This window comes from Mastomys coucha, unplaced genomic scaffold (genome assembly GCF_008632895.1).
Source record: "Mastomys coucha isolate ucsf_1 unplaced genomic scaffold, UCSF_Mcou_1 pScaffold14, whole genome shotgun sequence".
Lineage (NCBI taxonomy): Eukaryota > Metazoa > Chordata > Mammalia > Rodentia > Muridae > Mastomys > Mastomys coucha.
This window is the reverse complement of record NW_022196896.1, coordinates 22,071,705-22,086,986: the sequence shown is the minus strand read 5'-3', so window position 1 is coordinate 22,086,986 and position 15,282 is coordinate 22,071,705. Positions and strand designations below refer to the sequence as shown.

Genomic DNA, 15,282 nt, shown 5'->3' with positions numbered 1-15,282 from the left:
AAAAAAAAAAAAAAAAAAAAAAAAGCTCAATAGTCTAAGCAATTATGTAAACCACACATTCAGATGCTTTCTAGTTCTACGATTGCCTTTAACATAAACAGAATTAACTCAGCTAGTTACAACATTTTTGACTAATAAGTATATACAACCTAAAATTGTCTCATATGCCTTTCTGTTTTAATTATAAAAAATAACAGTAAAATTTCCTAAGTACTTACACTAGTACTAATGGATTCCTCGGATACTCTTCACCAACTATAACAGGAGGGGCATCTGCCTGTAGTATCTCGATTGGTGTTTGCAAGATGTGAGACAGCGCTCTTAGCTACAGGGGGGAAAATAAATTAGCAAGAAAAACAAAATGTAAACCTTATTCAAATCAGAAACTAATGAAGAACATACACAGAACATGGCAACCAGTTAGAGCAGAGATTTGTTCTGCTCATATGAGCACCAAGAGCTCGGGTAAATGGACGCTTAGTTTTTGGTGAATTGCTCAAAGAACAAATTAAATAAATAACTGCATCAATACACACATAAATAATACACACAATAGCGTTGTAAGAAATACCAATGTCAAGCTTGGTGAAGTGGGTGAAAAGTAGACTGCTTATTAAAGTCTCTGAAGCTAAAAAACATTCCATTTTTTATAATGCTACAGATTCTTAAGTACCAGTGGCTAAACATCAAACCAAATTGTTAACAGCCAAAGGACAGGCAATAAGATCTGGTAAATCATGAGGTTCACTTTTAAAAACTTCTTCTCAGATGCTGCTAATGCAGTCAGTATCAAGAGCCAGGCTCTGTAACTTTCAGCAAGAACTAAATATAAGTATGGGAACTGTTCTCAACTGGGCTAGAAGCACCATCTGGTCAGCAAGCTATATTACTTTAATTTTATAACATGCAATAAGAACTTAGGTTCACGCCCAATGAATAGCAGCTAGTAACTAAAGTGATGCTAACAACTATTGGCATACTATGACCAAGCACTATAATCATGTGTACACTTTATGTGGATTATTTCATCCTATCTTCATAATAACTTTATGGAACAAATATTGGTGAACTGAGGGTTTTTGTCACTGTTGTCTTGTCTTTGTTTGGGGAGGGGAGCTTGTTTGCTTATTGATTTTCCTTTGACATGACCCCAGATAGTTAGGAACTTGCTATGAAAGCAAGTTGGCCTCGACTTTGAAGTCCTCCTGCCTCTGCCTCCCAAGTACTAACTAGTGTTCCAGTGAGGAACAGCATCCTTCCTCACTTTCCTGTTCCTTTTTAACCCCTTGAACCTGAGGCAGAAAGGTGTTAAAAGACTTCACAGATCTATGTTGAATTGAGGAGGCTGAATCTAGAACCTGAGGTCCTAACCAAATCCATCACCACCAGCCTTCCAACATCCTAACGTATGTGCCTGCCTCAATTACAAAACTTACACCACAAGCATAGACCCTTTAGGAGGCTCTGAAAGAATGTTAAAAATGACTTCAAAAATATGGACTGGATTCTATGCTCCATGAAAAAATAAAATCCCACATTCTATTCTGAAAAATATTCCTCTGAAATACATTTTTTTAATTTTTTTTTAAACTAGCACAGAATAGGGTGCAAAGCAGTATCAATGTCCTCAAAAGCCGTGTAGTAGGGGCCAGAGAGATGGCATAGCAGGCTAAGGCCCTTGCCACCAACCTGATGACTTGAATTTGATCCATACGGTAAAAAGAACATCAGATCCTGAAAGCTATCCCGACTGCCACAAGTACATTATGGCTCTCATGTGACCACATACCCAAGAGCACACGCACACACAGCGTATAAGACTGTCTTTTGGCTATGGGTTTGATCAAAAATATACAATTATCTAAGTGTGAAAACAACTTGTACTTTAAAGAAATTCACAGACAACGAATGAGTAAATATCCTTCCAAAGATTTTTTTTAAAGTGTCTCAAATTATCTCAATTTAATAGAATTAAACATCCCAAACCATCATATGTTACTTTGTGAACTTTTACATTAAAAAAGGTACTTCAAGTCTCTTTATTCCTATCATGACAAGTGGAACATTTGCTGTGTGTCTGAATCAGGAGAGAAAACAATGAGGATGGTTCCCTCTGGTGGAGAGGTCCAACTACAGCACTGCATCAAGGAACATCTACATCTCCTCAAACAACAGTGTGAAGAGTCTTCAGAAGCACAGATCACTATAGACAACTGATCACCTTCACAGAATACGAACAATGCTAGAGGCATTCATCTGGCATCTTAGTTCATACACTCATATTTACAAGGGGTCTTACTGAATCATCTGAAAACTAGAGGACATGAAGTTGGAGACTCATCCAAGGCACAGAGGAAGAGTCAGAAGGTAAGCCTAGGATTTGCTGCTTCATCCTTTCCCTAATACCTCAGACTGCTTGTCGCCACCAGGCTTAAATATTAAATAGACGTTATGATGTAATTAAACATGGTTAACAATAAGTTTTAAAAATTAATGCTCAAAGAAATGTTAAGTTTCTACTGTTTTCTTATATAAAAATGTCAATGCATTGACGTACTGCCTCCACATAATCCACTATCAAGAAGGAATTCAATAGACAATTATAACAAATATGTTATGGTAAGTTTAACATAAAATACACATTTTTATTTTGCATAGCCTAGCGTGGTGTTAGCTACTCCTCTGGCCTCAGTCTCCCTAGTGCTGGCATCACAGGCCAACCCTGGTTTATTTCTATTTCTGATATAAAGGGAAGTTATTTGAACTATTAGATTAAAATTCACCTTCAGGGAATAAAATTAACAACTTTTCTTTAAGTCAGGGGCTCCCTGTGTAGCTCAGACCAGCATCCAAAACGGCACCTCACAAGCTTAGAGTATGGGTGTGCACCACCATACCAAGTCTTCATTTTATTGTGTTCATTTTTTTTTAATATAGAAAAATCAAACAGATTGGCATCTCAAATGACAACACACAGATGCAACACCAGCTTCTGTTAAGCCATAAATCCAACTCTGGGCTATTTAAGATGAATTCATACTTCACTTATTTAAGGGGACATAGTTTAATCACAGACACAGAAGGGATAGCTCTGTATTTCTTTGTCAGGAGAATATAGAAGAAAAGGACATCTTCAAAGAGAACTGGGCTTAGCTGAAATATAAAAACTACAAGTGGGATTCAGAAGTAATTTAATATCCACAATCACTGTGAGTCGGCTTACCTCAAGCTGACCGCCCCATGCCGCTGTGTTTACAATATCGTCACAGTACTTTCCAAACTCTTCTGTAGGAAACAGATCAGAAATCACATCACACAATCTCTTTTGTAGCTCCCACCATCCCTGATCAAGAACATCTCCCTTCTGCACCACCTCCCTTTAGAAGTATACTAAACATACCCACCCCGCCTTTCTACCGTCTTTCCATGGAAAAGCAAAGCATTTCTGCTTCTGACCTGAGAACCAGAGACATATGTAATTAACTGCTCTCATCATCTAAAGCAATGACTCCTAAGTGTCAAATATTCACTCTATCCTAACAAGTGTTCTGTCACCCAAGGTTAAAGTATGTGGCCCCTCTCTCCATGTGGGCTTACTGCAAGAGCCTACAGAGTCAAAGTCAAAAGAGCCGAATCTCCCCAGGCAGCAGCAGGTTCTCTGCTTGTCGTCTTACATATCTTTACCTGCTCTGTATCAATGTCAGTTTTAGCCAAGGAAGAGATTTTACTGAATGGGCCCTGACAAGTAAAAGACCCAATCTCTGAATTTATAATAGGCATATTACTGCCGGGCAGTGGTGGTACATGCCTTTAATCCCAGCACTTGGGATGCAGAGGCAGGTGAATTTGAGTTCGAGGCCAGCCTAGTCTACAGAGTGAGTTCTAGGACAGCCAGGGCTACACAGAGAAACCTTGTCTCGAAAAAGTTAAAAAAAAAAAAGGCATATTACTGCACACATAAACTGTTAAATGTAGCACATTAACGTGTGCTAAACAGATGGTGCAATGGCTCAGTAGCATGTGCTGCTTTCAGAGATCTGGAAAGGGGTTAAATTCCCAGCACCCACAAAAAAGCTTACTTCTGTGTGTAACCCTCTTCTGGTCCCCAAAGACTAAGACATGGTACATACACATAGATGCAGGCAAAACAACCATACACATAAGAATAAAATGAGGCCAAACATCCTTCCTGTCCAAGGAAGGGAAGAAAAGCTAAAACTAAAAGACAATATATCCCCTGTGTTAATCTCTTTTGCTATTAAGTCTTCATTGTTCAAAAGTCTCTAAAATACTTTGCACACCACGGCCTTCAATAAAAGTTGGCTGAATGAAGTAAATCCTTTGTTTCTGTGATGCAGCATGAATTAAATATTCTACCACTAACAGAGTGGGGTAGACAAATTTAAGAATTCTGATACATGAAGCCACACTTGAGGTCTATCCAGATACCCAAGGCTCACTCACCACAAATGACCACCTCAACGCCAGTGCTCCCGGTCCGTCCTGTGCTACGTTCTACCGTCTTCCTTGGAGGGCAGACACCATTAGTCAGCCAGCCTACACTAGCCCTTCCCTAAGCTACCTCGCCACGTGACCTCTTCCAGTGGCCACTGCCTTCTTTACCTGTGATCTTCCCTCCGTTTCATTTCTCTTAACAGCATAGAACATCATAAAAACTATATCTTAATTTATTTTAACAGAGGGAATATTGTTCAGGGCATTTATGAAATCAAATTTTACATAACTAGTAACCTTCCCAGCTATACTTTATCGAAAGTAACATTTTACTTCCCTAAGTATGATTAAGTTAGTTTTCATAATCATATTTTGTTCAGCCGGGCAGTGGTGGTAAAGGCCTTTAATCCTAGCACTTTGGAGGCAGAGGCAGGCAGATTTCTGAGTTCGAGGCCAGCCTGGTCTACAGAGTGAGTTCCAGGACAGCCAGGGCTACACAGAAAAACCCCATCTCATAAAAACAAAACAAAAAACAAACAAACAAACAAACAAAAAACAACAAAAAAATCATATTCTGCTCATATTCTGCTCATGGTCGTGCCATGCACGTGCATACTTACAAAGACTGAACATAATGTCACCACCCTCTAACTTTGTTAAACCTAAATTAACACACATCTTTCAAAATCTCTCTTATCTTTCTTCATGACTTATATATACAATTAATATATTTTAACTATGAAATTAAGTACTTACACGATAAAGTAAAATTTATATACATCTATTCAAATTATAGATAATAAACCTGCCTAAATGTTAATGATTTTTTGTCTTCTTTAAGAAAGGTCTTCCTTGCTACACTCAGGAAGCACTTTATTTGAAAACCAGAAACACTAACAATGTGGCGAAGAAAGCTAAACTACCTGGAGTATACATATCTCCTGTACTGGGGTTTGTTAAAAACGGCAGGAAGTCGTCTGAATGGCTCTGCATGTACTCAGCAGTCTGCCTCCTCAGGGTAGCCACAGTGAGAGCACAGTCTTGTTCTCTCAGCTGATCCTCAAGTGCTCCATACATACAATGACCGTCAGATGGAATATGTTTAATTTCCAATTCTCTGGCTGCCAATATTTGAGCAAGTTTTTCACTCTCAAGATGTCTGGCTCCAGATAAGTTCTCAATTTCAGCCTCAGCTATCCTTTCTTCCCGCTCCTTTTCCAATGCAGCCTTCTTTTCCTAGGACAAGAATATAGGGAAGTTAATGATATTAGGATTAATCACATTTGGTAAGAATGGAGACATTAGTCTGACTTTTTTGCCATTTCCTTCTCCCACAATCGCTGCCATTTTGATCGTCTCACCATTTGTAGAACTCTCTAACTACAATCCCTAGAGGACAATGATCTCATTCGTCTGACTGTTATGTTTGTTCCCAGCCCCTCGCTCTGTACTAACACATAAAGAAGCCTTTTATATAATCAGGTGCAGTGACCTAGGTCTCTAGGTGTACCTGGGAAGCTGGTACAGAAGGATTGCATGCCTAAGGACAGCTTGGGCTGCAGTGTTCTAGTCCAGGCTGGCCTGCAATGTGAGAGCATGTTTCACAGAAGAAGAGTGGCCAGGACGGGGCAAGGGGTATCTTCTTAGAAAATCTGCTAATTTGTTTGCTTATTTGAGGCAGTGCCTTGCTATGGTAGCTGAGAATACCCTATACTCTCCATCCTCCTACCTCAAACTTCCAAGGTTGGGATTAATGACATTTGTAACCACACCTGTCCTCGTAAGGACTAGTTTAAAAAACGTGAACAACTTGACTGGCTGATTTCAAAGTTCTATCCTAAAATTCAGAGGTCCAGTCCCTATACTGGTGCAACGCCTTTAAACCCAGGACTTGGGAGGCTTTGTGAGTACAAGGCGAGCCTTGTCTACAAAGTGAGTTCCTGAACAGCCCGAGCTACAGGATAAGATCCCATCTCAAACAAATTGAAAAGATTCAGTTCTCCTCAGCCTTATAGTACATGAACATATTTAATCCCAAACTGCTGTAAGGTTGTTATCATTCCACTATAGTGGATTTACTATGTTAAAACAACCAGAAAGATAATGACAGATACTATTTTTAATCAATTTTTTAAAGGTGGATAAAACACCTATAAATAATAATAGATTTTAAAAAGAAAAACTTACTGACAAGTAATTCAAATATTAGTTATACTAAAATCCCCCTAAATCATGTGATTCCTTATAACTCTCTAGAGTTCTGAATAAATAACCTCCCAGATTTTCGTTTGATTAAGTGTAATAAACATAATCCAATTAGAGAAAATGTGATACATTCTTTGTAAAAAAAAAAGGCATTATTTTATATGGTATAATATTCTTTCTTACTTAATTAAGAAAATACAAATACTTGAGATTTCCCCATGCCTGTATATCCAGGCATGGTTAGAGTTCGGTGAAATCAACAAGAGATGCATTAATGAGTACCATGGGAAATTTAGAGACAAATGAAAACATTTCTATATGTGAACTACTAAGAATCATAAACCAGAGAACATTTATGTTTCATAGCTAAAAACAATTCACAGAAGTAGCATACAAAAGTTTCAGGAGATGAAGCGGCTGGCTAAAGATGGGTCTGTCATTAATTGACACTGCTCACCCTAACACAGCACTAAGACGGAGAAGGCTCGACAGAGCGTCTGTGGCTCTTCTTTCTGGAAGGCAGAGCAGTCTGTGTGGAGGGTGTCCCTATGCTTTTACAACTTTCTAATCTCAACCAGGCATCTGTTTATACACTTGGAGGGAAACTGTCTTTCAACCTAAGTGGAAAGAAAACCCTCACTAAATTTTGCATTAAATCTGTTAAAATGTATTTTATTTTCTTGCACAATCTCAGTGTTTGCCCCTTACATGTCTGTGCATCAGATGCATGAGGTTCCCACAATCCAGAAAGGATGTGTTTGGTATGTGTGTCAGTCAGACACCCAGAACTAAAGTCACTGATGACTGGAACCAGTGCTGGAACTGGGAAGCAAACCAGGTCTTTTGGAAGAGTATCTAGTGCTCCTAACCACTAAATCATATTTCCAGCACCTGGAAATCTTGGTTCAGTAAATTACAGAAGGGAGGAAAACAGTAAAGCAATTTTAACAAAAGGTAAGGACTTCCACGTTGTAATTTGAACTCCCTGGAGCAGAAGTGAATGGGAAGGCACAATTTAATAAACTGAATGACTCCATGACGGCCATGTGAGAAAACTTCAAATGTTCTTTTATGGGTTTAAGTAGCTGAATCCAACAAATGCAGTAATAGCTCTCCAACAAAATATAAACCAGCTTTAACCCTAAGAAAAGTAGCATGATTTACTTCATCTACAACTGTGGATCTGGGTATAAAATCTTAAAACACAAGATGGCACTATAACTTTATAAAAGCCTAAAAACAGTTTCAGCGGGGAAAAGAAGAATAAGCACCTTAGACATCATCTAATCCAAAACCCCTCATTTCCCTCTTCTGAGGAAACAGCACGCGGAAAGATTTCCAAAGGCCATACAGCTGGTTAGAGCAGAGCGGGTCGGGGACAACACAGAGCTCCTTATGCAGGCACCTGAATCAGAATAAAGGTTGGAGCACATGGCAGCTAGAGTTAATGTCATATACGTTTTACTCTCGGAATGGAACTTCATTCTATCTTCCAAGCCCTGTAAGAATACTGACTTCTATCATTATCTTATTTTATGTAATGGTCTGCTTCAGAATTAAAAAGCAACTCAGTTTGCTTCCAGTAAATCTGGTGTAAAATCCATTGGATCCTTGTCTCAGTGGGAGTTTCCTACATTAGGTACTTTTTTACAAGGATACTACTAGAGACAACAGCAATCTGGTCTACAATAGGTGAAAGGCAGGAACATGGAACTTGTACACACACTGCTAGCAAAACTAGTCATGTTGATTTGACCACTAGTCCAGGGTTGTGCTAAATTCTCCCTCTCATTGGGATAACTAAGTCTCATCTTTCTCGTTTACAAAATAAAAAAACTACATCCCACTCTACTTCTCAAATTCCTTGTTTTGGAAGTCAATTATTTTATTTCTACCTTAGTTTTGATTTGTTTTCCCAAAATACAAAGAGCTTCCAAGTTCTTTTCGTCCCCCCAATATTTACTGAGGGTTTGTTTGTTTTGTTTTTCTATTTTTGGGGTAGGGGTGGCTTGCAGCAGTTGGCTCTCTTGTTCTATCATGTGGATTCCAGGGATCAAACTCAAGTTCTCAGGCTATGCAGCAAGCAATTTAATCCACTGAGTCATCTTAGGCACAAATTCCTGAGTTTAATGCTCCCATGTTTCTCCAGTTTAAACATAAGACCCCATAATAGTCTTATGATAAGTCACCACAAAGATGTCATGCTTTTCCTCCAGAGTTATCTCACTACCAGTAACAACCACCAGTGCTTAACTGGCTTTTTAATCCTTAGTGCTTTGCCAAAAAGAACAGTTGTAAATAATGTAATGACCAATTTGCCTTTCTTGGATCCAGGTTCCATTCTGGTAAGCATTCTGAACATTTAAGTGCTCTCCACTCTAAAAGCCCACTAGATTAACAAAGTAATCTGGGAATTGTTTTCTCTGCCAAGTGATAAGCAGTAAGCTATAAATCATAGTAAATTTTCTCAGAGTTTAGTTGGAAAATGTATTAAATTCAGATAGGAAAGAAGTAATAAAACTTTTTAAAAAGATAGGTCTAGGTACATAGTAGCTTGGTTTTTAGAATTAAATAGGCTACCATTAGATGCTGCAATTAATAAGAATCAATAAATTGTTTAAATTGTTACCTTACTGGCACACAAACACCTGCAAAGGTGACAGTTATGGGACCATAACAAAAAGAATGGCTATCATAAATAAGGATTTGAACTAGGTAGCCCTTCAAGACAGCATGCACGTAAATGATTCTTTAAAATTCATAATGGCAATATTAGTCAAGAGTAAAATTCATACAAATTATGATAAAAATTTGATTATTTGCAACTTAGATGTTATACAAAAGGAGACTGTCTTAGGCCTTTGTAAAAGGAATATGATACGCTTAACATAGTAAATATAATTATTTGTTGCCACTTCAGTTCTCCAGGCCTTATATTTATAGCTCTGGACAGCTTATTATTTAATACCCATAATAGTCCTCATAGATATTATTTTCCCTTAACTATGATTCAAATTGAATGGCAAGTCATGAGAGTATATGAAATCCAAACCGTCCCTGGGGCTGGAGAGCAGCCTAAGGCCCTGTCTGACCCTCAGAAGCACAATTTAAAAAGGGGGTGGGGCGACACCCACTCTATCAGACACTGACCCCCCATGCTCTAACATACTATGTACTAAAAACACTCTGAATATACACTTACAGCTTAGAAAACCTGAACAATTAGTAAAATAATATTCAGAACCAAATTACTGAATTTTAAACTTCCTTTTCTAAGGTGGAAAGACTTACCCACCTCCTGCCATTTTCAGTATTGTAAGGTCATTAACACGTTATTTCCAATAAATGTAATGCTCTATCTCATTCCATATTTGTTTTCATTACATTATTTTCCAGCAGACAATATCTTGTCAAAACATTTCTTTTCTTCAAATCATAACACATCCTTAACACTTGACATGATGTTCCTTTCTCTGCATTTTTAATATCATTAACCATTGTATATATTAACCATTATATAAATATCAACATAATTTTCTGAGAACTCTGGATCCTTGTGTGTTTTCTTGAATTTCTAAGTTCAAGTCTTCGCTTCACCCTGAGCACTAATTTTTTAACGGGGTTTTGCATAGTCATATGAACCCCGTTTTCAAAATTTCTAAATTAAGTCTACAATAAAATAGCTGTCGAAGAAGTCCTTAGCCTCCCTGATTTCTACAAGAACTGTAAACTATATATCTTACTTTTTATTTCTTATACCTATTAATTTCTGTAGAAGGCTAGGAAATAAAATAGATATTATTTTACTCACAAGAGTATTGTGGGGACTATATGAGATTTCAATGTAAGTAGCTTAGACTATTACCTGACATATGGTAAGGACTTCTTAGCTCAAGTCCCCTGACAAAGAACTCCAGTTTTTTTCTATTCATTTCTTACATAATACCTAAGAAAATATTAAAGTACACAACAGCACTAGCTTATATACATGGTGATATGACTTTCATACCCGTCTCTTTTGTGCTTTTGAAATCCGAGGTGGTTGACTCTCAAGTACCAAGTTTGAAATGTTAACAGCAACAGAATCTGTCTGAAAGAACAAAAACATTAAAAGAAAAAAAAAGGAATACAAAAAAAAAATCAATAAAAAATGTTTTAATTTAATGAAAGTGTTAAACTACTAAATTGTTACTGAAAATTAATGCATCCAATCCTTTACTTCCCGTTTGAGCAGCAATGTTAGGCACAGGATTAGATAGCATGCTTTGCCACCTTTCTCTACTTCTATGAATCTGTAAAATTGCCAAGCTTTTCATAGCTCTCCAAACACTAGGCTCATCCTTGCATACCTTCTGTCCTTCTTGATCCTATTCCATTACTCTAAATACCTTATTTCCATTCAAAGACAGCCTTCCTGTCCAAGAATGCTCACACATAAAATTGTTTGTGCTCATTACCACCTTCACATCCTAAAGCTGACAAGTCACTTCCCCATGTTAACTAGCCAAAACTTAATGAGCAGAAATTCTTCAGGTTAGAACAACTGAGCAGTTTCTATCTTAGCCCAGCTACAAACCGGTAATGTCACTAATAATGACTACAAAGACCCTTAAATCCAAATGTTAACACTGTTAAAGAAGCTTACTATTACTGTTACTTAGTTACCACTAGTGTAACTGAAAGTCAGGCTAGTCTTTAGTATGTTAAATACATAAAACAACCCAAGCAACCGCAACAGAAGGTACCGAGGACTATTCCCAGATGACAGACTGTTAAAGTTTCTCACACACTTCAACAACTCTATGAATCTTAGGATTTTTTTTTTCTTTTCTTTTTTCTTTTTTTTTTTTGATTCTGATAAAACTATCAGCCATATTAACAAAAAAAACTGAAAAATTAGGGGTTGAGGCCAAACACAAAACAAGTTTAATTAATGACAAAGAGAACAATTCAAGGCAAACTGGAGAATATGCATTGTAGCAGATGACAAAGGACTATGAACCAAATTTTTCTTTCTCTTTGGAAATCTATGAAGGAACTCTTGAAATTGAAGGCCTAAAAGAACAAACACTCAGCTACTAGAAAACACAGGGAGGCAATTAGAAACACAAAATTAGCACAATGCTAAAAACACAAATCTAAATGCACAGCACACCTTGTTTGGTGTGTGTGTGTGTGTGTGTGTGTGTGTTAGAGAGAGTGAAAAAATGTGCATACATGCCACAACAGCACACAGAGGTCAAAGAACAACTTGTATGAGTTAATTTTCTCTTTCTTCCATGTAGGTTGGGTTCCAGGGATAGAACTCAGGAGATCAAGTTGAACAGCAAGCTCCTTACCTGGTGAGCTACACTGGCAGCCTCCAATTAAAGTTTTCTTGTCACTTTCTTTTCTGTTGCTACTGTTGGGTTTTGAGATAGGGGTCTTGCTATGAAGCTCAGGCTGGCCTCAAACTCACAACCTCCCTGAGTGCCTCCTGAGTGCTGGGACTAAAGGCATATATCACCATGCCAGGCTAGAGATAAAAGTATTTTAATAGTAAAAAAGGCCAGGAACATGATGACTAAGAAGTGAAATCAAAGACTTTGACACTATATTTAATACTCTATGTAATGGATACACAGAAACTGTTCCCTTGTCAACAGAACAAAAATGAATCCAAACTTATGAAAGACAAGATCTGGCACAAAACTAAGAAATTCCTATCTGGGCTGGAAAGAAGGCTCAGCAGTTAAGAACACCAACTACTCTTCCAGAGTTCCTGAGTTCAATTCCCAGCAACCACATGGTGGCTCACAACCATCTGTAATGGGATCTGATGCCCTCTTCTGGTGTGTCTGAAGAGAGCATCACATACATATGATGCTCATATACATAAAATAAATATGTATATGTTCTCATATACATAAAATAAATAAATCTTAAAAAAAGGAAATTCCTATCAACAGTTAACTGAGGTTGTAGAATATATGACCTTTCATATCCAAAAACCAAGCAACAAGTTACTATATTATATTAGGGTGTAAGATGTGTCTGGTTTTGAATTCTAGCTTTTGTCACCTCAATAACTATATGACTTTGGGACAAAATTCTTAATCTCTTAAGCTGGTTTCCAACTGGAATCGTATGATTATCTACATTACTTCATAGCTATCACCTTACAGTGTTACTGGACAACTATATGTGTTGAACAAAGTAGCTGGCATACATGTTAGGCAGAATGATAAAACACTGGACAAATGCATGTAAGCATACTCCCGTTTACATAAAAAGCATCACTATGTCATTCACTACAACTGGTTCATATAGCACTTCTCTACTTAACTATAACTTCACATTTATTGTCCCATGTGGAGAAATTTATTCTAGGATGGATTAAGTAGCTTTGCAGAGGTTACAGTCTTATTCATCAGTAATTCTTGACAAGCAGTCTAGTCTGCCAACTTTCACTCAAGAGAAACCTTATCTAGCACGATTTATACTTTACATGTTTATTAGGTTAAGTAAACCTGGTCACAAAAATACTGGGAAAATGTACAGCTAGGTATGGTGGTGCATGCTTGTAATCGCAGCACTTGTGAAATCAAAGCAATAGGATCTGAAGTTTAAGTTCAAGGTTTATCGTCTGCTCCAAATCCAGGTGGGTTACGGCCTAGACTACAAGACACTCTGTCTCAAAAACTAAAGACGAGGAAATGTGATGTGTGACTGTATGACCTGATTTCAGAATTTTGAGAACATATTCGATATGCAGTTCAACACACTCAGACAGTTGTTTCCTCGGGTTCAGAGACAAGGTTTGCTCCCCATACCTTACTGTCCTTGAAAGTGAGCTTCAACTGTTCCAGTTCTTCCCTGTGTTTTTGCTCCATTTCTCTCTCCAATTTAGCAACATCTTCTGTGAGTTGCTTCCTCCTCTTTTTGTCGTTTTTGGGAACAGCGTTCTTCATTCCCTGAATTTTGGCTAAAAAGTCATCAAAACCGCCACGTCAGAGCCCCAGGAAGAAAGATCGAAAAGCAATAAGAGGGTGGGAAGAGGTGTAATTATAGAATGTAAAGTAATTATAGAAGCAATTAATCATGACACAACAATCAGCTATGGAGAAAGGCCCGGATGAGGCTTGCAACCCAACGTAAACACAACCTTGAATTTGTTTGCTTTGACAGGGCAAAACCAAGGTTAAAAAACTACATATTAAGATAAAACTTCCGCCTTTTAAATATCCTTTTCTGTGACCGTCAAGCCAAGGTGAAACAATTCAGACCACACCACTAATGCCAGGCGTCCGGATCTGGGGCAGGAATGGGAAGGGAGGCAGAGGAAGTCCAAGACTTTGGCCTCCAGGCAAATCAAGCAGCAGCACGTGCGCCGGACCGGCTTGAGGTGCACGACACGCCGCACGCGGGGACCCCCTCCAAGGACTGCAAATAAGGGGGTCAAGCGAATGGGGAAAGCTGGAGAAGACACACCAAAAGTTTTCTGGGGGGAAGCCTAGCCGGATCCATGGCGTGTCCCCCACCCCCACCCCCGGTTCCCGAGGACACACGCCACGCTCCCAGCCCTAGGTGTGGACGATTACATCCCTAGCTCCCTTTCTCGTCACCTTGCAGCTCCTTCTTCTCCTTCCGATGCCTTCTCACCAGCTTCTCTTCATCATCCAGCTCTTCAGCCAAGACCTCCTCCTCCTCCATGACGACCGGGCGGCCGGACACACGCGCTGGAGGAGCTCTGCACCTCAGGCGGCCCAGCACCTCCCACCCCTCGACCCCCACCCGGGGCGCCATTGGCCGCCGGGAAGGCCCAGCCCCGCCTCAAGGCGGCTCCGGATCCAGGCCTAACCACTGAAACCGGGAGAAGCCGACATGGGCTAGGGCGCCTGCGCGTTCCGACCGCTCCGGGCGGCGCGCCGGAAGCTGGGATTCCGCGATGGAGAACGCGCCCGTCGCTGGAGCTTCTTCAGCACAAAGCTTCGCGCCGGGCGATTGGCCCTGGCGGGGCGCGCGGAGATGACGTCACGAAACGTTCTTTCCCACAGCTTTCAATTTGTACTTTGAAACGCTCTATGGTTGTGCCCTTTGCCAAGACATATTGAAAAGACTTTTTTTTTAATTTTAATAAAAGCGTGGATTGTTTTCAGTGAGGTTCTTTACGTTACATCACTCACACAGTAGGGAATTGTTTTTTTTTTTTTTACAACGTGGTAAAAAGGGAAAAGCTAAGAAATGCCTACTCTTGAATAGATGATGATAGAGAAATATAAAAAGGACTAAGCAGCGTAAAGTCCATTTGCTGAGTTCAATGCTAAGACGGATAACAGTAAGTCATGTGGTGCCAAAAAACCAAATTAGTAAAGGCAAACAAGAATGCTCACAGAGGGACTGGAGAGATATAGATGGCTTAGCAGTTAACAGCACTGACAGCTCTTCCAGAGGTCCTGAGTTCAAATCTCAGCAACCTCATGGTGGCTCACAACCATCTGTTATAAGATCTTACGCCCTCTTCGGGTGCGTCTGAAGACAACCACAGTGTAGTTATATATAATAAATAAATAAATCTTAGAAAGAAAGAAAGAAAAGAAAAGAAAAGAAAAGAAAAGAAAAGAAAAGAAAAGAAAAGAAAAG

The 15,282-nt window shown here is 39.0% G+C and overlaps 1 protein-coding gene across 5 annotated transcripts in view; it reads right to left on the bottom strand.

The window, feature by feature from the left end:
- The window catches only part of Otud6b (OTU deubiquitinase 6B), a 17,397-nt gene extending 2,763 nt beyond the window's left edge, over positions 1-14,634 (bottom strand). For 2 of the 5 annotated variants that reach the window (XM_031366566.1, XM_031366569.1), the window contains exons 1-6: positions 14,265-14,634; positions 13,473-13,624; positions 10,670-10,750; positions 5,379-5,691; positions 3,224-3,285; positions 219-325 (exon numbers count right to left, since the gene is read on the bottom strand). In XM_031366566.1, the coding sequence (XP_031222426.1) occupies positions 219-325; positions 3,224-3,285; positions 5,379-5,691; positions 10,670-10,750; positions 13,473-13,624; positions 14,265-14,445 (896 nt within the window). In that variant the 5' untranslated portion in view covers positions 14,446-14,634. Of the gene's footprint in view, positions 1-218; positions 326-3,223; positions 3,286-5,378; positions 5,692-7,931; positions 8,066-10,669; positions 10,751-13,472; positions 13,625-14,264 lie in introns of those variants that run through there. The other 3 variants (XM_031366570.1, XM_031366568.1, XM_031366571.1) reach the window with 3 other exon arrangements.
- Between the last annotated feature and the right edge of the window lie 648 nt (positions 14,635-15,282).